The sequence below is a fragment of the Mastigoproctus giganteus genome, chromosome 9 (genome assembly GCF_048544385.1).
Source record: "Mastigoproctus giganteus isolate SK-2022 chromosome 9, ASM4854438v1, whole genome shotgun sequence".
Taxonomy (NCBI): domain Eukaryota; kingdom Metazoa; phylum Arthropoda; class Arachnida; order Uropygi; family Thelyphonidae; genus Mastigoproctus; species Mastigoproctus giganteus.
Genome location: NC_143583.1, coordinates 129417963 through 129441638, shown reverse-complemented (window position 1 = coordinate 129441638; position 23676 = coordinate 129417963). Strand labels below are relative to the sequence as shown.

Sequence of the window (23676 nt, the reverse complement as noted above, 5' to 3'; positions counted from 1 at the left end):
TAGCAGGTATTTTTTTATACCACGTCCCGACATGCGCACGTGCTGTAGTTCACCTGCAGTTGCTTCGATTTACATAACTCGCTGGTCATAATGTTTTGGCTCATCGGTGTATATAACAAACCTTAAAATAAAAAATTCCAAGATAACTTTGTAACACTAATCATATGGAAAAATTTCTATGCAGATTATGCTTCTGTTCATAATACATATCCCTGCGCTATAGCAACTATATCTTATATGCATCACATAAACAATGATAACAGTCCTCAGAAGTCACACACCACACTAGTGTTTACACAGTTGTTGTTGTGGTTTTTAGGAGCATTAGCAACTAAGGCCATATTGCTCCGGGGATATGCGGTGGTCATTCCCTGACCTTTCCGCATCCTCCGTATTTGGTGGTGACGGGCTCGAACCCCGGTCTAATCAAGAAGCGTGTGCTTCGCACTGCTGCTCCTTCCCACCTGGCTACGGAGGCGCCTAGTGTTTACACAGTATACCTGTAGCATTAATGAAAGAGTATTATATATTTTAAGGTCACAAAGGATGATCAGTCTAATTTTGGCTGATTTTAAATTAATTGTTTCTTCTAATAATACATCAATAAAGGTTTTCCAGACAATTAATAAAACAAAAATACCAATAACAATCACATTCAAAAATAAAATGACCATGAAATATTAGTGTGCCATTCAAGACCGATCATAGTACATGCTCTGCAGAGCAAAAACAATCATAGCACATGTTCTGCAGAGTGATCAGATTCTATTATTAATGTAAATACTGGATGCCATTTTTTCTTGTTCAGAATTTCCAGAGAATTGGAGAAAAGTAATATGAATCAGCAAGAAGCTGCTAACATTTACAATAATCAGTTAATCTTCTGATATGTTCAAGAACTAGCTCTCCCCCCCCCCAGCTACTTTACATAAAAATCAAATCTTTAAAAGATAAAAAAAAAAGCCATGAAGGAATGGCCAATATTTCTTTACCACCATGAATATAATTTTGACTCCTACCACTCAGCAGTTGTAATAACTTCAAAAAAATCAGGTGGGTCTAAAAGTTTCAATGAGCTAAAAGGATTTAACACACATGTTGAGAAACATTTTGTGCTTGTTTATTAAATTTTAATAACTTACTGGACTTCAAATAATCAAGCTACTTTAAAATTTCTTCTGTTTGTAGGCAATATTGGGCCACTTGATGTCAATGGGTTAACTGTTGATGACCCTGCTCAGGTTGCTGACAAATCAAATGGGTATTTTACATCTACAATTACACATTCGTTGGGTTTCCCAAACCCAATTCATGAAAATTTTATGAATTGGGCGCAGGAAATAACTTTGACATAGTTCACATGGACTGTATCAAAGCATTTGATTTGAGAAATTGCTATATAGTCTGGAAAATATTTGGATGGATCACAGGGAAGATCCTTACATATTCATGGGATGGCTACACGAGACCCTCACCTGGTAGAGGCTTATAGGTGAGATTTCAAAATTTGCAGATGATGCATAGGTTGAGAGAGTGGTTAATTATGCAGTTAATGTGTCAAATAGAGCTTGTTAAGGATGACTTGGATAGGCATCAGGGGTGATAAGATAATGTGACAACTATGTTTTAATGCTGAAAAATGCAAGATTTTATACTTAGAAAATAACAAAGCTAAAATAATTTATATGCTAATTATATGTAATCTTTTCCTTTCAAGCAGCTTCTAAGCTTCTTCAGCTCTTCCATAAACAGCAACTTATTTATACAAACAAAGACCAGATTAATTTCATAACAAAGAAAATGCCAGAAGAATAAAAGGATTCAGGGGTTGTGATACAAAGTTCTCTGTCCTACTGATTATTTATCAAGCAATTGCTTGCAGAGATAGGGATATCATAATATTATAATTCTACTACAGTAGACTTTGAGAATAATGGCACCGTCGGGGATTCAAGGTGCCATTAATTTGATTTTTCCATTATCTAGAAAATTTAAATTCAGCGTATACACACTGCGCTCTGTGTGTGTATGCTGAATTTAAATCTGTCATATTAGTGCAACATCACAATACACACTACACTTTCTGTTCCATGGCCATCTTACTGACACTGACTGAGGCAGTGCACGTAGGAGTCATTCTGCACACGCTCACGGCATAACCAAGGTCATTGTTGAAGTGTCAAATAAAACTTAGTGAGTTACCATACCGTTTGCTGCTACGATCACAGCAATCAATCAAATATTTCCGAAGATAATTAAAAAGGAAATAACGGACACCTTTTTCAATGACCCTGTACTAGGGAACAATGCAACTATAAAGCAATTTTCACATTGGCTCGTGTGATTTCGTATGCGAGTAACACCAGGTGAACGTAAAAACCCAGACACCAAGCTGAACGCAGTTTACGAAGCTTAAAAAATGTCAAATGTGTGAGAGCTATGCTGTATTCCCCATTTACTGTAACTGTATTGGTCAGGGACACTGCTGTCATTTGCTGTATCCACAAGATTTTTTGTTTAAGAGTGGAGGAGCACATTTCTGGAGGTCACTACCATAAAACAATAAAATGAATTTGTAGTTCCCTGTTTATTGGGCTTTTCTGTTAACACAGTCTAATTATAAATGTGTTGTAAACTCCATTTTACTCCATTTGTAATAATAGTGATAACTAGAATTCTGTGGGTTTTGACGTTATGGTAAGATGTGTTCCCCCTTCCTCTAACTAATAAAAAAAAACATAAATAAATTGTCAGAATCTTCTCTTTTGTGCATGTCATGTTAGTCATTATTGATTGCTTATCTTTTTTACTGTTTTAAATTTTGCAAAAAAAAAAAAAAAAAGTCCGAACAAAAATATCAACTAGTATGTATATACAGTATTACAGTAGTAATTAAGCTATGAACGCAAGCGTACATGGTCTCCAACCAATACAACTAAATGGGATATATAGCTGTCACATTTGAAGTTTGGCATGTTTACATATGAGCTCAATGTATGAGATGATAATAGTGTTTCCACCTTAAAGGCAGAAACACACTACATACATATTCTCACCTTACACACATGAATCTAATGTATCTCTTACTTCAGTTCATCTGCGTGTGTTATCCTACAAGTGTGTCTTGGACTGTCCTCCTGCATTTAACTTTTCTTTATAAAAAGTATATTCATACAGCGTCCTGGTTCCAAGAAGTGAGTGCAAAAGGAAAGAATTAAGTATAGAAGAGAAACTTGAAATAATAAAACGTTTTGAAAGAAATGAGAGAACATGTGATATCTCGAGAGCAACAGGCTTAAGTGAATCCACACTGCGCACCATCAGAGACAATGCCACAAAAATAAAAACTATGTGTATAGCTGGAACAACTTTAAGTGCCACAAAGTCAATTAGAACAATGACTAAAGAAATAGAAGAAATGGAAAGGCTGCTAAGCATATGGATTGAAGACCAAACCAAAAAAAATCAGGAGCAAGCTTTCTCACAGTGAAAGAGAAAGCACTAACTATATATGAAGACCTTACAAAGAAATCACCAAATCCTGCAGAAGTGGCTCTTTTTAATGCTAGTAGTGGCTTCAAACACCGCTACTCTTTTCACGATGTTGAGCTGTCTGGCGAAGCCACAAGTGCAGATGAGGAAGCCGCAAAGGCATTTCCACCCGTGGTACAGAAAATAATTGAAGGTGGCGGCTACACACTGGATCAGATTTTCAATCTGGATAAAACAGGCCTCTATTGGAAACATATGCCTTCAAGGACCTACATCTCTAAGGCAGAAGCACATGCCTCAGGATTTAAGGCTGCAAAAGAATGCTGAACTGTGATGTTCGCTGCCAACACCAGCAGAGACTTGAAGTTAAAACCAGTAGTGGTTTATCACCCTGCCAATCCACCAGCTTTAAAAGGAATTGTGAAATCCAGCCTTGGTGTTTCACTATAGGTCTAGCAAGAAAGGTTGTATGACTGGGCAAATATTCAATGATATTTTAGTTGAAGCTTACCATGCCGCTTTCAAGAATTATTGCAAGAACTTGGATTTTAAAATTCTAATAATTCTTGATAATACACTAATCCATCCTCAGACAGTTGCTGAACTCTCTCCGAATACCAAATTCATCTTTTTACCTCCAAACACAACCTCTAATACAGGCCCTTGACCAGGATGTGATAGCAGCATTTAAGGCTTACTATTTAAGGTGAACATTCAAGATGTTAATCACTGCTACTAATGAAGGTGACAATGCACAAACTGTTATCGAATTTTGGAAGACAGTTAACATCAAAGTTGCCAATGATATGATTGTGGAAGCCTGGAATGATGCAACAAGACTGCTTGAATCGTGTGTGGCAGAAACTTATTCCTCATTTAATTTGTGATTTGAAGACTTTGAACCTTCAGAGCAACTAAAACAAATCAAAGCAGGTTGTGTTGTTCTTGCAAAAGAAGTTGGTTTCGAGGAAGTAGAAAATGAAGATGTAGAAGAGTTTCTAGAGTCTGAAAATGAGAATCTATCTACTGAAGACTTGCAACAACTTCTTGCAGCCAGTCAAGTGGAAAGTCAAAATGAGGATGACAACGAAGTCCAGCTGGCTGCCACACGAGAACTTAAAACAGCAGAGTTATCAGCTGTTTTAAGTGGAATTGAAAAGCACCTGCAATGGATTAAAGATAATTATTATAATGCTGAAAGTAGTAGGATAGTCCTTGGTGGCATTTGGAACCATACAGGCAGCTCGTGTATGAAAGGAGGCAGGAAAAGCAACAAAAGCTAGATAGTTATTTTAAACCTTGAGGTCCTCGAGATTGTCAACCTTGTGGTCCTTGAGGTTGTCACAGACATTTGCTCAGATATGCCAGACAAGCTGTACTTGCTACCTGGGAGTCTAAAACGCTGATGGAACTGATATTCGGGTGACACTTAAGTCAAGTGGACCCAATTTCGGCGAAGTCCGGACGGTCTGTGACAGCCAAATCCTCTGCTTGCACCTTCACGATGGTGGGACTGTTAGTAATACTGGGTATAACCTCCATGCACAAGTACATGGTGGGTGACCACCCAGGTGTGCACCAACGTAAGCAGGGGTTGAGGTGTGGCGCCCACACCACATAGAGGAACGCCGCCCCTCTATGTTACCAGGCAGTACTAGGTGGTAGATGACTCTCATCAACCGGTGAAATACCACCACTTTGCTTATTGGAGGCTTGAAGTGGTGGAACCCATGTTTAGTCTCTACAGCTAAGTTCCGGGCAAACCTTCCCTATCTCTTCCATCATGCAGTATGATTGTCAACTTTTGAGGTTATGATGAACGTGGTGGCGAGATCCAATATTCCTTACATTCCGAGGGTACAGCTCTAAAACGGTGTTCGCAGGCCGGCCTCTAGTTAGTACACCGGACCGAACCTATTGGTAACTGTCTAGGAGGCTTCTAGATCAGCTAGTGTGTAATCTTGCTACCTCTACTGCCAGATATTGACTGGAGGGAGTCCGAGTAGTGTGTATGCGGGGAGCATTGTCGAGGCCACGTTATGTAAAGGATCTGGGTATATTCTTACCACGCGTACGCCATATCCAAAAATTTCATTACTTCATGCAGCATGTCCCACCCACTTTTTCTTACTATTGAATACACCATGAATTGCCAAACTAATAGAGCAAGCTTATCTGCGAAAAGATCTAAACCTCCCAAGCACTTCCTAATTCATTTCACAAATACACGTGGTCTCAATTCTAATCTCAACGATGTCCATTTCCACTTGCAGTCTGCCAAACCGCATGTACTTTTTCTGACAGAATCTCAGTTATCGGTTGATTCAACTACTGCTCATCTCAGATGCCCAAATTATTCGCTGTATGATTCCTATCGCCTCAAAGGTGGTACTTGTGCATATGTCCATTCTGATATTCCCTGTCAGAGACTTGGCAATTTGGAATCTCCTCTCTTTGATCTTTTCTGGCTTAAAATCTCTCTACCTCATTGTGTCAAATTCATCTGTTGTCTCTACTGTTCTCCCAACTCCACCAATCACTTGGAGCTCTTTGACTTCCTCTCTTTGCAACTTGACTTTCTCCAGTCCAACTTTCCTAACAGTGAGGTAATTTTCCTTGGTGAATTTAATGTTCACAAATCCAGCCGGCTTCCGTTTTCTAGTCACAACGACACAGCAGGTCAAGATGCTGAGGCTTTTGCAATTACTAACGACCTAGCACAGATTGTTCATTTACCTACAAGAATACCGGACAATCCAAATCATACAGTCAATATGCTTGATCTTTTTCTCACAAACAACCCTTCTAAGTACACAGTCGAAGTGAGAGGTCCTTTAGGCACTTCAGATCACAACTTGGTGATTGTCTCTTCTCCAATGGAACCTTTATCTCATGGCTATTCCGAACCTCGTATTGTTTGACATTACAAGAATGCAAAATGGGATGACCTGCGAGACTTCTTTTCTTCTTTTCCTTGGTCTGATTACTGTTTCAAAACTTCTGATGTCAACGTTTGCTCAGATCGTGTCAGTGAAATTATTCTTGCAGGAATGGAATCCTTTATCTAACACTCCACTTTAAAATCTCGTCCTTTATCCAAACCTTGGTTTTCCAATAAATGTGCTAAGGCTGTTCAAGAGAAGAATGTTGCATATCGTAATTGGCTTGTTTCTAATTCTTCAGTTTCATTTTCTGCCTACACCAAAGCTCACAACAATTGTAAATCAGTTATTAATCAGTCCAAACTAGAGTTTGAACAGGCTAAGAGTAGAAAACTTGCTTCTTGCCCTAATGGTAGCCGAGCATTCTGGTCTCTTGCCAAAGCTATTGGCCACAACTTTTGCCCATCTCTGCTCCCACCTCTGTCCAAACCAGATGGTTCTGTTGTCATTTGAGCCAAGGATAAAGCTGACCTGCTAGCATCCCATTTTTCTTCCAGCTCATGTATTAATGATCTTGGTAAAACACCTCCCACCATTCCCAACATGCCCCATTCACTGCCTCCTGTGGTCTTCCGTCAAAAGGATATGAGAAGGATTTTGATGAATCTTGATGCTAAGAAAGCTCCAGGTCCTGATGGTATTTCTCCACTTGTTCTCAAAACCTGTGCTCCTGAACTTACTCCTATTCTTTGCCACCTTTTTTCACTTTCTTATTCCAAAGGTGTTTTTCCTTCTGCTTGGAAATTTGCTCATATCCAGCCAGTTCCTAAAAAGGGTGACAAATCCCTCCCATCCAATTACTTCTACTCTTTCTAAAGTAATGGAGAAATCAATTAACTGCCAACTCTTAAACTACCTAGAAACCTTCCGTCTGATCAACGATCACCAGTATGGATTCCGTCAGTGTCGATCCACTGGTGATATTCTGGCTTATGTTACCCATTTATGGACAAATTCAATGGAAAGGTTTGGTGAAACACAAGTAGTTGCTCTTGACATCTCAAAGGCTTTTGATCATGTTTGCTATAAAGGTCTTCTAAACAAGCTTCCATCTTATGGTTTGCCAACTGTTTTTAGTAATTGGTTATCCAGTTTTCTCTCTGATTGCTCACTGAGGGTGATGGTAGATGGCTTTCTGTCTTCTAACTTCTCCACTAATGCCGGTGTCCCCTAAGGTTCAGTTATTTTCCCCACTATTTTCCTCTTGTATATTAATTACCTTCTTCCATTGACTGGAAATCCTATCCATAGTTTTGCCGATGATAGCACATTGCATTAGCATTAGTAGAGGCATTTGATGCAAGGCGCCTCCGTAGCCAGGTGGGAAGGAGCAGCAGTGCGTAGCATACGCTTCTTGATTTAGACCGGGGTTCGAGCCCGTCACCATCAAATACGGATGATGCGGAAAGGTCAGGGAATGTCCACCGCATATCCCCGGAGCAATATGGCCTTAGTTGCTAATGCTCCTAAAAACCAAATAACAAACAAACATTTGATGCAAGAAAGCAAGCTTATGCAGCATCAGCCAAAAAAAAAAAAAAAAAAACCCACTTCCATTTCACCCCTCTGTTCGTTCAAAATACCTGTCCAGCTGAGCCTTAAACTTATTTAGGCTATCAACCTCCACCACAAGGGATGGAAGTCTGTTCCACCAACCAACCACCCGCTGGCTAAAGGCAAATTTCCCCACGTCTATCCTACATCTGTCTTTCCTCAATTTGAATTTATGCCCTCTCAGGTGATTATTCTGAGCGAGAGGAAGAATCCCATCAGCATTGGGCATGCTCAAACCATTCAATGCTTTATACACCTCTATCAGATCACCTCGCTGGTGCCTAGTCTCCAGACACTGTAATTTGCAAAACTTAAGCCTTTCTTCGTAAGAGCACCCCTTTGTTCCATTCACTAATCTTGTTGCCATTCTCTGTACTCGTTCCAGCAGCTCTACATCCTTCTTGAAATGAGGCCTCCAGACCTGTATACAGTACTCTAGGTGTGGCCTGACCATTGCCTTATACAAGGGAATAATCACCTCCTTATCCCTGCTGGAAAAATTCCTGTATATCATTGATAATACTCCATGAGCTACTCTTGCAGCCCGTCTGCACTGCTCAGAGAACTTCATATCTGCCTGCACAACCACCCCCAGGTCCCTTTCATTCTCTACCACTGTCAGTGTAGTACCACAGAGTTGATACGTTGCTCTGGGGTTGCTGTTTCCCATGTGTAGTACTTTACATTTGTCAATGTTAAACTTCATTTGCCACCTCTCAGCCCATCTGCTCAACCTTTCCAGATCCTGTTCCAGCAGCATAGTGTCAGTAGTGTCCTTGACAACCCTGCCTACCTTTGTATCGTCTGCAAACTTCGACATTAAGCTTGATATTCCATCATCAATATCATTTATGAATACAGAAAAAAATAATGGACCCAACACTGAGCCCTGAGGGACTCCACTAATAACATTAGTCCACGACGAGCAGTGTCCATTGATTACCACTCTGTCTTCTCCTCCTCAGCCACCCCTTTATCCACAGCAGCAATTTGCCTCCAATGTCACACTGCTCCAATTTGTGCAGCAGTCTTCCATGTGCAACAGTATCAAAAGCCTTTCTAAGATCCAAGTATATAATATCAAAGTTACTCCCTGCATCCAGTTCCTTTGTGACTGCATCATAGTATCCAATCAAATTGGACAGGCAAGACTTCCCCTTAACAAAACCATGCTGTGTCCAAGCTATAACTGAAGTCTTGTCTAAATGATCCTGCAGTGCTTCTTTAACTAGTACCTCCATTAATTTTCCTGGAACAGAAGTTAAACTCACAGGTCTATAATTACTTGTGTCAGCCTTTGATCCTCCTTTGTGAATTGGGGTCACATTTGCACATCTCCAGTCTGTGGGTACCTCCCCTGAGTACAAGGAAGCTCTCATAATTATGGCTAAGGGTTTGCTTACTTCCTCTGCTGCCTCCTTTAATATAACTGGATAGATCCCATCCATCCCGGGTGCCTTTCTTGTGTTTATCTTCAACAATTTCTCCTCCACTTTACTCCCCTGAGTACAAGGAAGCTCTCATAATTATGACTAAGGGTTTGCTTACTTCCTCTGCTGCCTCCTTCAATATAACTGGATAGATCCCATCCACCCCGGGTGCCTTTCTTGTGTTTATCTTCAACAATTTCTCCTCCACTTTACTCTCAGTTATTACAAGATTCTCTAGCTTACTGCTAGATGTTGAATACACCTCTGGCTTTCCCCTCGCTAAATAACTCCTCATGTGTGAATGTCGATGCAAAATATTCATTTAGTTTGTTAGCTACCTGAGCAGGATCATCAACAGTTGACCCATTGATATCAAGTGGACCAATCTGATTCATCCCCTTCCTTCTAGAGTTTACATAAGTAAAGAACTCTTTGCTGTTTTTCTTTGCATCCCTTGCCAAAGATTTCTCGTAATCTGCCTTCGCCTGCCTAACCTCCTTTGTAACTTGGTTACAGATCAACTTGTATCTATCACAGGCTTCTGTGTCATGTGTTAATTTGTATGTATCCCATGCATGTTTCTTCTCTGCCATATGCCTCATTAGTTCATCTGACATCCATTAAGGCCTAAACCTTGAACAATATTTCTTAGTTGGTACGTAAAGCCTAGTAGCTTCCAAGATAGGTTCTTTGAATGCTTTCCATTTTGCATTTGCTGTTGGTAACATCATCAATTGGTCCCACTGTATAGAATTTAAATACTGTCTCAGTCCATCGTAGTCGCCTTTACGAAAGCAATAACCCTTCCCTTTACCCCTAATGGTAGTTACCTCTTTGAGTAAATCCCACTTCAGTACACTGTGATCACTGCCAACTAGTGGTTCATTTATCTGCAGATTCTCATTGCATGAAGAATCACTGCTGATAATCAAATCAAGAGTATTCCTCCCTCTAGTTGCCTCCCGAACATGCTGATGTAGAAAACAATCATCCAATAAATCCACAAAAGCCTTGCTAGTGTGTGAGTGACCAGCCCCCAAATTCCAATCAATATCTGGGAAATTAAAATCTCCCATTATAAGACTCTGATTTACTGGCCCACTCTATTTCCCTGTACAGTTTCTTATTATACTCGTCAGAGTCATTAGGCCTATAGCACACTCCTACTCTCAATTTTGATCTCCCAATGCTTATGTCACACCAGACTGACTCGACACTGGACTATCCAGCGATGTCCACTGGCTTCACTTCCTTGGATTTTATGTATTTCTTAACTAATAGCATAATCCCTCCTCCCTTCTTATCCAGTCTATCCTTTCTGTAGACGTTGTACTCCCCAAATTCCAGTTCTGCATTCCTTATATCTGTGTGACACCAAGTCTCTGATATCCCAACAATATCTGCCTTTGATGTTTTGAGCAATACCTCAAATTCATCAAATTTATTTACTAAACTCCTAGCATTGGTGTACACGCAAGTATACATGCACCTATTTCTATTCTTAGCTACCCTAACACAACCCATGTGTTTACTTGTACCGCAATGACTAACAGCAGTCTCTGAAATATCCTGAATCTTGTTTTTCAGGCTTCTGCTCATTCCAATAGAAGCAGTGCAAGAATCTCTTTCACCTCTGCCAGTGGCTACTGTTAATCTATTCGTCTTTGTATCCCCCCCAAGCTAGCAGTTTTCCGACACACCTAACACTGCCTCGATAGCATCAGCAAATATTCTTGCACGCACTCCACTTTCCATTTTGAGAAACCTTGTCCTGCTCAATCAGCTTCAACTTCTCGAAAATCTGCTACCAATTCCTTAAATGCCGATCTTCAGGTAATTCTCCAGTGGACCAAAGACAACAACTTAGTTGATTTCAACCCTTCTAAAACTCGGTCTTGTCTTATATCTCGCAAAAAAGGATTCTTCTGCTCCTATGCTTATCTTTAGTGACACTCCGATTTCTAGGCAAAATGATATATCTCTTTTGGGGATTACCCTGACTTCTAATCTCTCTTGGCAAATATTGCTTCCTCTGCATCTAAAAAACTTGGTTTTCTCTTTCGCTCTCTGCGTTACTTTTCTCCCAAACAGCTGCTCACTCTGTATAAATCACAAATCCGCCCTGCCATGGAATATTGTTCCCACATCTGGGGTGGTGCCCCCAAAACCTCTCTCAGGCTGCTTGATTCCATTCAGAAGAGGGCAGTTAGGTTAATTAATGATTCATCTCTAACAGAGTCTCTCCACTCGCTTTCTCATAGACGTACTGTTTCTGCTGCATGCCTCTTCTACAGATACTTCCATGGGCACTGTTCTTCTGAATTGGCTTCTATAATTCCCGCTCTCTCTTTCAAAACAGTCCGAACACGTGCCGCCACCAGCCAACATCCATTTACTGTCCAACTTGAAACTCGCAGAACCAACTTTTCATCTTCCTCATTTATTCATTCAACTTCCGTTTTCTGGAACAACCTTCCTTCATACGTATTTCCTGAAAATTACAATCTACAGAAGTTCAAGTCTAATGTCAACAAATATCTTCTTTCGTCTTCTCAACCTCCAACCCAAGCACGGTACTAAGTACTATAGGTTCCAATACCTTTCGTGTTTGGGGTTCACATTAAAAAAAAAAAAAAAACAGGGCAGAAGAAAGAATAGCAGGACAGGGAATCATGCCCTTCCACATTCACTATAACAACATTTCGTCCTAAGAATGATACCCCTCCTACTTCTTTGCTATAACCCACCAGCTACAGCCCTTCACCAGACCCATTTCAAACAAGCAAACTTCATATCTTGTCAAGGTAAAGTGCTATATTTATTGTAATATTTATTTATTTATTAGAAATTTAAGATGTTTAAACCTGTGTTAGCAATATTATTGAGTTCATAACTTTTTTTTTTTTTAGTGTTTTACTTATCAGACTGAACATTGTTTTGAGTGCTTTACCCCTATTCCTATCTTTCTCATAAGTCCTGTTGTTTTTAATGCATGAAATACCATAATGCTGAGATTTTTAGGAACACATGTACAGCATTATAGCAGAACTGATTGTAAATGTAAAACAGCAGTATAATCCATATCTGCAGAATTCAAATGGCGAACGTAAACAAATATAGTAGTAGTAGTGGCATGTGATGAAAGAAAGCAAGTGTATGAGCTTATGCAGCATCAGCCAAAAAAAAAAAAAAAAAAATCATACCATTCCCTCCAAATGCCTGTCCAGTTCCTCCTTAAATTTATTCAATCTATCAACTTCCACAACAACAGATGGAAGTTTGTTCAGGCAATCAACCACCCACTGGCTAAAGGCAAATTTCCACACATCTTGTTTTTTGTTATTTGGTTTTTTTTTTTAGGAGCATTAGCAACTAAGGCCATATTGCTCCGGGATATGCGGTGGTCATTCCCTGACCTTTCCGCATCCTCCGTATTTGGTGATGACGGGCTCGAACCCGAGTCTAATCAAGAAGCGTGTGCTACGTACTGCTGCTCCTTCCCACCTGGCTACGGAGGCGCCTTCCGCACATCTATTCTACATCTGTTCTTTCTTAATTTGGATTTATGCCCCCTTAGGTTCGTAATCTGAACAAGTGGAAGGATCCCATCAGAATTCAGCGTGCTAAACCCATTCAAGGCCTTATACACCTCAATCAGATCACCGCGCAGGTGCCTAGTCTCCAGCCACTGCAATTTGCAAAACTTAAGCCTCTCTTGGTAAGAGGATCCCTTCATTCCCCTCACCAATCTTGATGCCCTTCTCTGTACACGCTCAAGTAAATCTACATCCTTCCTAAAATGAGGCCTCCAGACCTGTACGCAGTACTCAAGGCGTGGCCTGACCATTGCCTTATACAGAGAGACAATCACCTCCTTTTCCCTGCTAGCAAAATTCCTATATATCATTGACAAAACCCCATGACTTGCCCTGGCAGCCTGTTTGCATTGCTCAGAAAACTTCATATCTGACTGCACAATTACTGCCAGGCCTTTTTCATTTTCTACCACCTTTAGTGTAGTACCACACAATTGGAACGTTTCTCTGGGGTTACTTCTACCCATATGCAGTACTTTGCATTTGTCAAGGTTAAACTTCAGTTACCATTTCTTGCCCATCTGCCCAAATTATCTAGGTCCTGTTGCAGTAGCACACTGCCATTACTGTCATTAACAACCCTTCCAACCTTTGTATCATCTGCAAACTTCGACATTAAGCCTGATATACCTTCATCAATATCATTGATAAATATACAAAACAACAGTGGACCCAACACCGAACTCTGTGGGACTGCACTAATAACATTAGTCCACGAAGAGCAGCACCCATTGATTACCACCCTCTGTCTTCTCCCTTTTATCCATCCTTTTATCCATTGTAGCAACTTACCCTTAATACCATTCTGCTTCAATTTGTACAATAGTTAATTTGTACAAGTAATCACATTACTTGTCGTTTTCCTTTTTTCGGCACTGCAAGACATCTGCACTGTATGTAAACATCTGATCTCAATGTGCCGTTAGCTCGAACATTCCATTATTTCGGCAGTCTACTGTATATAAAACACGACCGCACGTGGACAGTGTCCAGGTAAGGAAAACGCACTTACACACACAACCATATATATAAAAGGAACTTTTTAAAAAGATTGAAAGACAGGCAACACACCTAGATATTGCCTAAAAGGCACTGCACTCATATGAGAAGAGACTGAACATATGGGATACAGAGCTTGGCAACTAAGCATTAAAAATACCACCGTAACAATATTTATGTTAGTACCATGTATAATGCCTAACAAAACTATCATCAGTGGCAGTGCAGTCACTGAAATAGGCCTGATTTAGTATGTTAATAGTATATATATATATATATACTATTAACAGTATATATATATATATAACAGTATGCCACTTGCCACTTACCACAATACCATGATTTCGTTGACTTACAATACCATGATTTCGTTGACTTACATCATGGGCATGTAATTACTGGTAATCTTAACCTGGTTCCTCACCAGGAATTGAGATCTGTTCTTTCCTACGGTTTTAAATACAGACCTAACACTAGCCTTAATGCTAATCTTATAACCAAACTAATACATTCTGACCTTATGCATTTTTGCCTTAAATTGGCCTATAAGTTTAATTTACCACTAGAGGCCTTCTATAATTGGCTAGTTCTTACTAATAGCGATTTTAAACAACATATATTTAGTATGCTTTTACATAGGAAGCATCATACCATTAGAGATAGCAAAAGATATAATATGCAGTTAATCAAACGACATTTAAAGGAGTTACAGGATATATTTATCATAACAACTATAGATAAGGCCGCTAATAATTACAGTTTCATCTGCAAAAAATTCTATGCCACACTATTATACAATGAACTACATAGCAGTGCTACATATACTAAATCTAACTGTAACCTTGGTACTATTACCAAAAAGCTACTGGCTATACAAAAAAGGTTAAAAATTAGTAACTATAATACTAATTTTCCGTATTTGTATGGTATTCCCAAGTTTCACAAATCGCCTATTAGTTTCAGATTTATTACATCTTGTAGAAATAGCTACTCAAAAGTCCCACATAGTAAGCTAGTTGAATTGCTCAGCATGATTTTCAAGGCTATAGATTCCTCCAGAATTATTAATAACAATAGACCTATTTTAACCTTTATAAAGAACAATATGAATAGCATCAAACATATAAATACATATGATTTCAAAAATTTATTTACTAGCATCCCACATGATAGTCTAAAATTGGTGTTAAATAATTATTTTACAGAATATAGCCAAATTTTACCCTGCCAACGTAATTATTGGGATAACTTGATTAATCTTTGTATTTCCAACAGCTATATTTATAATGGTAGTAATATTTTCATACAGCATGCTGGCATTGCCATGGGGGCGAGTAGCTCGTGTCTCATCGCCAACTTATATCTGCATCATTTTGAAAACAACTTTGTTAAAGATATCCATATGTTCAGATATATTGATGACCTAATTGTGTTCAACAATACTAGCTTTCTTACAGAAGCGGTTAAACACTACCCGCAGGAGTTGGTTCTAGAAGTCACTAACAACGGTGACCCTTTTAAAGTAGCATATCTGGACATAGATATTCAGATTAATAATAATACACTATCTACCAAGCTATTTGACAAACGCAAAGAATTCAATTTCAAAACTATAGACTTAACCCGTTGGGGTACTAATATCTCTGTACGTATACTTAAAAACATTATAGTGACACAAACTATCAGAAGAGTATATATTTGTAATAATAAAAGTGATGTTATATATGCGCTTATCGATCTTAAGCATAAATTATTGGATAACGGTTTCCCATATAATTTCATTTTGAAACATATGAGTACTGCTTTATCCATAGCACTAAAAAAGTACCACGATAATTTAAACCAGTTGGAAATTATCGAAAATATTAGGCAGGCAGTTTATTAAACTGTTATATACATTTTGGATATTGCCGTGGTCTTAATGTAATCATTATTGTTTTTTAATATAGGGTATAGATATAGCGAGTGGTGTACTAATTAGCCTTTGTATATACATGTACATACTAGGGACTGCTGTTTTGAACTCGCTATATATAGCTTACGCCTTAGAAAAGTGGTACCTATATGGGTTCTTTACAGTAGGAATGAATTCTATATTATACTAGGATTTCTCTTCTACATCTGAGTATTATTGGTTTTGTTTTCTCTATTATAGAGGGCGCTATTATGCTTTTGTTCATCCAAAAAACACCGGCTAATTCTTGACAAATCTTAGGTGGCGCATGACGCTTTGTAGTTATATAAGTCTAGTGAGGTTGCTGCAGGCGTTTTGTTTTTCCCGCCTTGGGCTACGGTAAAGTATGCTTGGTAGATTCCTTACGGGTTTTTACCATGTCCCCTCTTTTGTTCTCTAAGCATTACTGACAATTCGACCTTATCTGACAGGTTCCGTCTTTCGTTCTCTTAGCATTACTGACAATTTGACTTTATCTGACATTATTTATGTCCTACTTAAAGTAAACTTTATTAGGAATTAGCCATTCCGTTTTTTCCTTTTTCTTTTTCTTCTTTTTCTTTTTATTCGATTGATATATTTTTACAGGCCTTTACTACCTAACCAGGATCCCTACTTTTAGGGTCGGGAAGTTACGCTCCCGGTTAATATCCGATGTACTATCGATAAATTGACCTTTTCATTCTTTCTTTTTGCTTTTAGCTTTCCTCTTGCCTTATTTTTCATACCTCGCGAACTATTAGAGTAATTCGAGGGGGAGTGAGGTACTATTGCTCTACTATACATTTTTCCGTTCTCCTTCGGTTAGCTTTATTAGCTATTTTCTGCAAAATTTTATGCTAAATTGTGTTCAGCAAAAATTTTAATAATTACTCAGTTGTGCTTATAATGTGGTAGCGATCGGTCGGGCTAAATATCATCCAGCCTGTATCATTTATAAATTGTTGTTATGTATTACGGTACGACACTTGTTGTTTTGGCATTCTAGACTTACTTTTGTCTCAAATCTTACGTTAATGTTATACTAAATTATTCCACATTTCCACTATTATACTATTTTGGCTTTAGTATACAGGCAGATGATAACAGAAACCGATGGCTCAGTCTAGCATGGGTTGGTTATTTTGTAAGGGTTTAGCCCTCGACAAAGTTCCTTGCAAAATAATTTTCCTGTGTTGGGCTTATTATTTTATTATTTTATTAATTTACTTAATATGATTTATATTTTGGTTTTCATGTATACTGGAGATATGGCAGGACTATGGCTATATGGATTTTCAAACTTTAAAGATATTAACTTTACACTATAACGTATCTATTTAGTATATATAACAGTATATATATAGATATACAGTGGATGCCATTTATTGTGATCAGATTGCGACTCGGCTAAAGTGATAACAATAACCAATGGAACGAGAATGTAGTTTTTAGTGTTTATTGATGCAGGGTGGAAATATGTACATAAAAAAATGGAAGTGGACAGAAAGAAATCATGAAAATCAAGCAATATAAAATACTTTAGTCTGACTGTCCACTATTTTTTTGAGAAAGTCATCAATAAAAATGAAATTGTCAATTTTTCTGGAAATTCGTATAAACCGGTAAAAACAAAGAAAATACTAAAATCATGGATTAGAGAAGGGTTAATGCTCTACTCTAAAAACAGTGAAAAGAATGGTAGGAGTACAGATACAGTACTCTCTTTCACAGAGCAATGACACTGACAACCATACAAACTCTATGAAGCAAAATCAGTAACTTGCAAAACACGTCAGAGTTCAAGAATAAATTGTGAGGTTGCATAATCGCTTCCACTGCACATGCATAAAGCACAATAAGGCAAAAAAGTGATAATATAAACTGAAGCCTGATTATAATAAATGGTATCTTCTATATATTCATATATGTCCAATTGAGACTTCATAAAAGTAATAGCTATTGCTAGTTTTGGTTTTTAGGAGCATTAGCAACTAAGGCCATATTGCTCCGGGGTTATGCATGGCCATTCCCTGACCTTTCTGCATCCTCCGTATTTGGTGGTCACGAGTTCAAACCCCGGTCTAATCAAGAAGCGTGTGCTGTGTACTGCTGCTCCTGCCTACCTGACTACGGATAAATAAAAGTAATAGCATTATCCATGATTACAATAAGCAGTGTACACTGTATATGATTATATCCAATTCTGCTAAGGAATATTCAGAAAGCCATTATTCTATATCACAATGATATTCTGTATCACAGTATCATTAAAACATATTGTGATTTAAGACTGCACCCTCAAAACACTTTCTTGAACAAATGCTAAATGCTAAATATTCTGCTCCTGTACTCTAAAGAAATTTGAAGATTTGCCCATGTAATTATTTTCTTAACTGTACTCATATGATTTGGGAAAATCATCTCAAGTAATCAAAATAACTTTTAATGCAATTTATAGTAGTGATATTCAAACATTTATCAAAAAATTAATCAGAATTAAAGAGGGTTATAAAATTTAAAGCTCAGCCATTTAACAGCATTATCTGAAACAAAATTCTTCCCCAATTAAATTGGATTTTATTTAAACAGAAAGTATTTTCAAATAATTTCTGGTAAACCATTTGTGGAACAATTACAATCATTAGTATTAAAAAACTTTATTTTTCATTTATTTTAGCCACTGAAAAGCCCAAAATTTGCTCTTACCTTGAAACCAAAATAATTATAGTTGAAATCACGATCATAAATGATTGAAGAATTCAGCCTCTGAAATGTATAAAAAAAAATAATAATAAATAAAAAATATATACTGTATCTCAGCAATAAAGTTAAAGACAAGAGTTACAGAATTAGTAATACCACTAGTCTCCTTACTATGCCTATTTTAATTCTTTGAATACCTTACTAAATGGCATATAACCATATCTCTTGGAGAAATTTTCAGTGACCACTACTACAATCAACAGAAATTACACAGGATATTAAGAAAAAAGTTTTCATATATACACTGTGAAGTTTAAGCTTTCCTTTTCTGATTGCCTGACCCATTACTATAAAAATTTCTACTAAAATTCAACACAGTACTCATCAGTGGAATAACTATGGTAACCTCATTATTTATTTATTTTTTTGTTATTTTTGGTTTTTAGGAGCATTAGCAACTAAGACCATATTGCTCCGGGGAAAAAAACAGAAAAGAAAAGTATCAATGCTAGTGTAATTTTAGTTCAAATTAATATAGGTATATTAATAGGAATGCATGGAGGGTTCACAAAATAATGTTGTTTCCTATGCCTATGAGACAGCTGTTCTGCCAAGGGACCACTATTCTAGATGTGAATGGTCTCAAAGAAGTACACATGAGCCAGAAACAAGTAGCACACAGTATGTTCCATTAGTGCAGGCCCAGGCAAACTACGCCTCGCGGGCCGCCGCACATTTTTGTGCGGCCCGCGAGCTTTAATTGTATTTTCGAAAAAAGTTTACTTATTTTATGCCTTTTGAGACGCCTTTTTGAAAAATAAATTTGTATATGTAATACATTATAGAATTTGTTGACTTGAAAATTGTTTTATCACCTCTCTATTGTTCAAATTGAGATAGAGTTTGAAATTGTGTGCGAACCAGAGCGAGCCAACGCACCGGCCGCAGTTCCAATCTGTTTTCTCTGACGGTCATCCCGCAGTTAGTTTTTTTGCGTTATCTTCGGTTATCATCTTGGTACCAGTAGCGATAAAAATAATATTTATGCCCTTTTAAAAATGAATAAAAAATGCAAAATTCAACAAGAGCATCGTGTCTTCAATGAAGAGTGGAACATAAAATATTTTTTTGCTAACATAAATAATCAGATTATTTGTCTCATCTGCCGGGAGAGTGTCTCAGTGTTGAAAGAGTACAATATTAAAAGACATTTCACTACTAAACATTCCGAATATGGGGCCAATTTAACTCCGGAAGCGAGAAAGAAAACTGCTGATGGATTGATTCAAAATTTATCTAGACAACAAAATGTGTTTACGCAGCTAACTAAGGAAAAAGAAGCTACTATAGAAGCAAGCAAGTTTTGTTATTTCTCACATAATTGCAAAAAGCCACAAGCCTTTTTCTGATGGAGTCTATATTAAAGAATGTATGACTGAAGCTTGTGGAATTATATGTCCTGACATTAAACACAAATTTGAGAATATAAGTTTATCTCGGCGAACCATAGTAAGAAGAATTGAATGTATTGATACAAATTTGAATGAGCAATTATTATCAGTATTAGCATCCATAACATGGTACTCAATAGCTCTCGAAGAGCTGATATATTTGAAAAAGTTGAAAAATGCTTAACAAAATATAATTTACAATGGAACAAAATGGTAAGCGTAACAACTGACGGAGCACCAAGTTTGACAGGTAAAAATGTTGGAGCGTTAAAGAAAATTCAGGATAAAATTTGTGAAAATTATCTTGATTATAATTTAATTACAATTCATTGTATTATACATCAACAAGTATTATGTAAAAATGTGTTAAAAGTTGAACATGTCACACCTTGTATTATTAAACTAGTAAATTTAATATGATCGAGGGGCCTGAAACACAGACAATTCGTTAATTTTCTTCAAGATATTGAATCTGAGTACACAGATATTCCTTATCATGGCCAAATTCGATGGCTTAACTTAGGAAAAGTTCTTCGGCGAGTATGGGATCTTAAAGATGACATCATTCTATTTTTAAAACTGAAAAATATTATGGACTTTCCCGAATTAACTGATAATAACTGGATTTGTGATTTTGCGTTTACCCTGGACATCGTGACACACTTTCAACAAGGAAACAACATGTTACAAGGAAAAATTTATATGCCCATGATATGTTAAAAAGTTTGAAGGGATTTCAATTAAAACTCCAGTTTGTTTGTTTGTTATTTGGTTTTTAGGAGCATTAGCAACTAAGGCCATATTGCTCCGGGGATATGCGGTGGTCATTCCCTGACATTTCCGCAACCTCCGTATTTGGTGGTCACGGGCTCGAACCCCGGTCTAATCAAGAAGAGTGTGCTACGCACTGCTGCTCCTGCCCACCTGGCTATGGAGGCACCAAAACTCCAGTTGTTCCTTCGACATTTATTGATTAACAAGGTAGACAGACCACTTTCCAACCATGAAGTTGCTGAAGATTCCAGAAAATAAATTTGAAAAATATTGTGAAATTATCAACACTTTGAATGACGACTTTTCACGAAGATTTGGCGACTTCTGAAAATCGAGACAAGTTTGGCAATAGTGCGCGACCCATTTTCAATAGAAATTGATAGTGCACCGAGTGAACTACAACTTCAGATTATAGATCTGCAGTATGATACCAATTAAAAGGGAATTGCACCGTCGTGAGGAAACCTGTAAATTTTACAATACTCTTAATTCGGACAAATTCGACGAACTTAAAAGATTTTGCCGGAAAAATGTTGGTTATTTTTGGATCAACCTACATATGTGAACAAACATTTTCATTCATGAATCTAAATAAAAATTCTTTACGATCAAACATCACCGATGAACATTTACAAGCAGTTTTAAAAATCTCAACTACAAAATTAACACCCGAAATTAAAAAAAAATGTTAAAAGATGTAAAACAGTTCCATTCATCTCATTAAATTCTTGGTTGTTAGAGAATAAAATTTTTTTTATGTTATATTTCTTCTTCATTATAACAAATAATATATATCTAAAAATAGTATTTTACGTGCCCGCCTTCTTTTTGAATTCCTAATGTGGCCCTTCAGCCAAAAAGTTTGCCCAGGCCTGCATTAGTGGATCCAATGAAAATTTTACTTCCATCTCTATACATTAAACTTGGCCTAATGAACAATTTTGTGAAAATAATGGGTAAGATGAACTCAAGGGGTTAAGAAATTTCTGAAGATTATTGCCACAAAAGTGAAAGAAGGAATCTTTGTGAGCCTCAAATCAGAGAGCTTCTGCAGGATGAAAGCTTTGAAAAATATCTCGATGTATTTAACAACTGCTCAATACATATAAAGAAATTTCTTGCATTTGCAATTAGACTTCTTTCCCAAAAATCCTGATACAATGAGTGATGAATAGAAGAAACAATACCAACAAGATATAAATCAATGAAAATCATTACCACGGTTTCTGGAATGAACATAATGCTGGCAGAATACTGGTATATGTTGTACTGCAAACATTGCAAACAAAGTATGGCAAAGTTAATCATCTACACAGCATTTTTAAATTATACATATCTTTTTTACAATAGTGTAATGTAACATTTTAGCTAAGTTTATAAAGTGTATTGGGTTTAAACAGTAAAAGTAATAAAAATGTAACTAATCTGATGTCTTCTGTAACAAAATTGTTTTAATTAACTGTATCAATATTATCAGCAGTCCTATAATGGATATTCTATAACGTACTAGAAAAACCAAGAACATTTGAAATCAGCGTGCAAAGTAATTTAAAAAGTGTGCCTCACCCCATCAGAGATGGGGTGAGGGGGAAAAAAAAGAAAAGAAAAGTATCAATGCATTGGATAGCGTAATTTTAATTCAAATTAACAGATAATATAAATAAAAAGTGAAATCAAACAAAACTCAAATCTCATATCTGGTGGGCGTACATGATCACTATCAAGTACAAATCAGTCCCTCTGAATTAACAGCCAGCCCTACACCGTTTTCGTCCATGCTGTTTCCTGTTTTATTGACATCACTGATTTACTTTCCTTATGTCTCTTGGCCTATTACTAACATATGCCAATAATTATTACAATTTTACTCTAGATGGGGAAAAAATCCTTTCTAAAAACACATAATTGTATAACTTCACTTACATCTGCATTATTCATTACTACTTGATGTGTATGATCAGAAATCATAGGTGTCCACCTCTGTGTATAACTGTTTTTCATCCTGTACAGATCTTCAATCACCTCTATAAAACATAATAAATATTGGGTTTAAACAGTAAAAGTAATAAAAATGTAACTAATCTGATGTCTTCTGTTTTATTATTATCATTATTTTAATTTTATCTGTACAATTCACTACATCAGCATTGCTAATATGAGATAAGCTTGTAAGACTGCTGAAATCCAGAAACAACATTACAAGTATATTCTTGTAATGTTGTTTCCAAAACTATCAGTTAAAATAATAATAAAAAAAAAAAGTATAAAGAATCAAAAGTGACAAAAGTCAAAGAATCAAAAATATTACAAAATTACATAAATCAAATTACTAACCTCCTCAATAAGTGAGAACAATTAATAGATAGTATGTTATGTCAACTTTCCTGCTATGCAGATAGCATAGTGAAGTGGTATGCAAAACAACTTATTCAGTATAACAGACAAAACCACCTATTCCTATCGAACAGTTATCTTCTGTCACTAATGTTTTATGACAGTGCTCTGTTGAATGTTTATTTCTCAAATACATCATCTCTTCTCACATCTACTGTATTTTTAACCAAGTATTAATCACATGCTGCACTTATGCCACCAGTTCAACAAAATATTAACCCCAGCAATTCAACCATATATGAGGGCTGTTCAATACAGAATGATCGTAACTTTTCTTTAACAACATACCTTTATAAATCATCCATATTTTGATGGTCCTTTTCAAAGTATTCCTCATTTGATGAAACACTTACTCCAACATTTCTGCCATTCTTAAAAAAACATGCTCAAAGGAAATCGCCTCCA

General features: G+C 37.1%; 1 protein-coding gene across 2 annotated transcripts in view; it reads right to left on the bottom strand.

Moving 5' to 3' along the window:
• Positions 1 to 23676, bottom strand: part of RnrL (Ribonucleoside diphosphate reductase large subunit) — a 206738-nt gene that overhangs the window by 137681 nt on the left and 45381 nt on the right. For both annotated transcript variants that reach the window (XM_090381486.1, XM_090381487.1), the window contains 2 exons: positions 22801 to 22901; positions 18656 to 18715 (listed from right to left, as the gene is read on the bottom strand). In XM_090381486.1, the coding sequence (XP_090237612.1) occupies positions 18656 to 18715; positions 22801 to 22901 (161 nt within the window). The remainder of the gene's footprint in view (positions 1 to 18655; positions 18716 to 22800; positions 22902 to 23676) is intronic.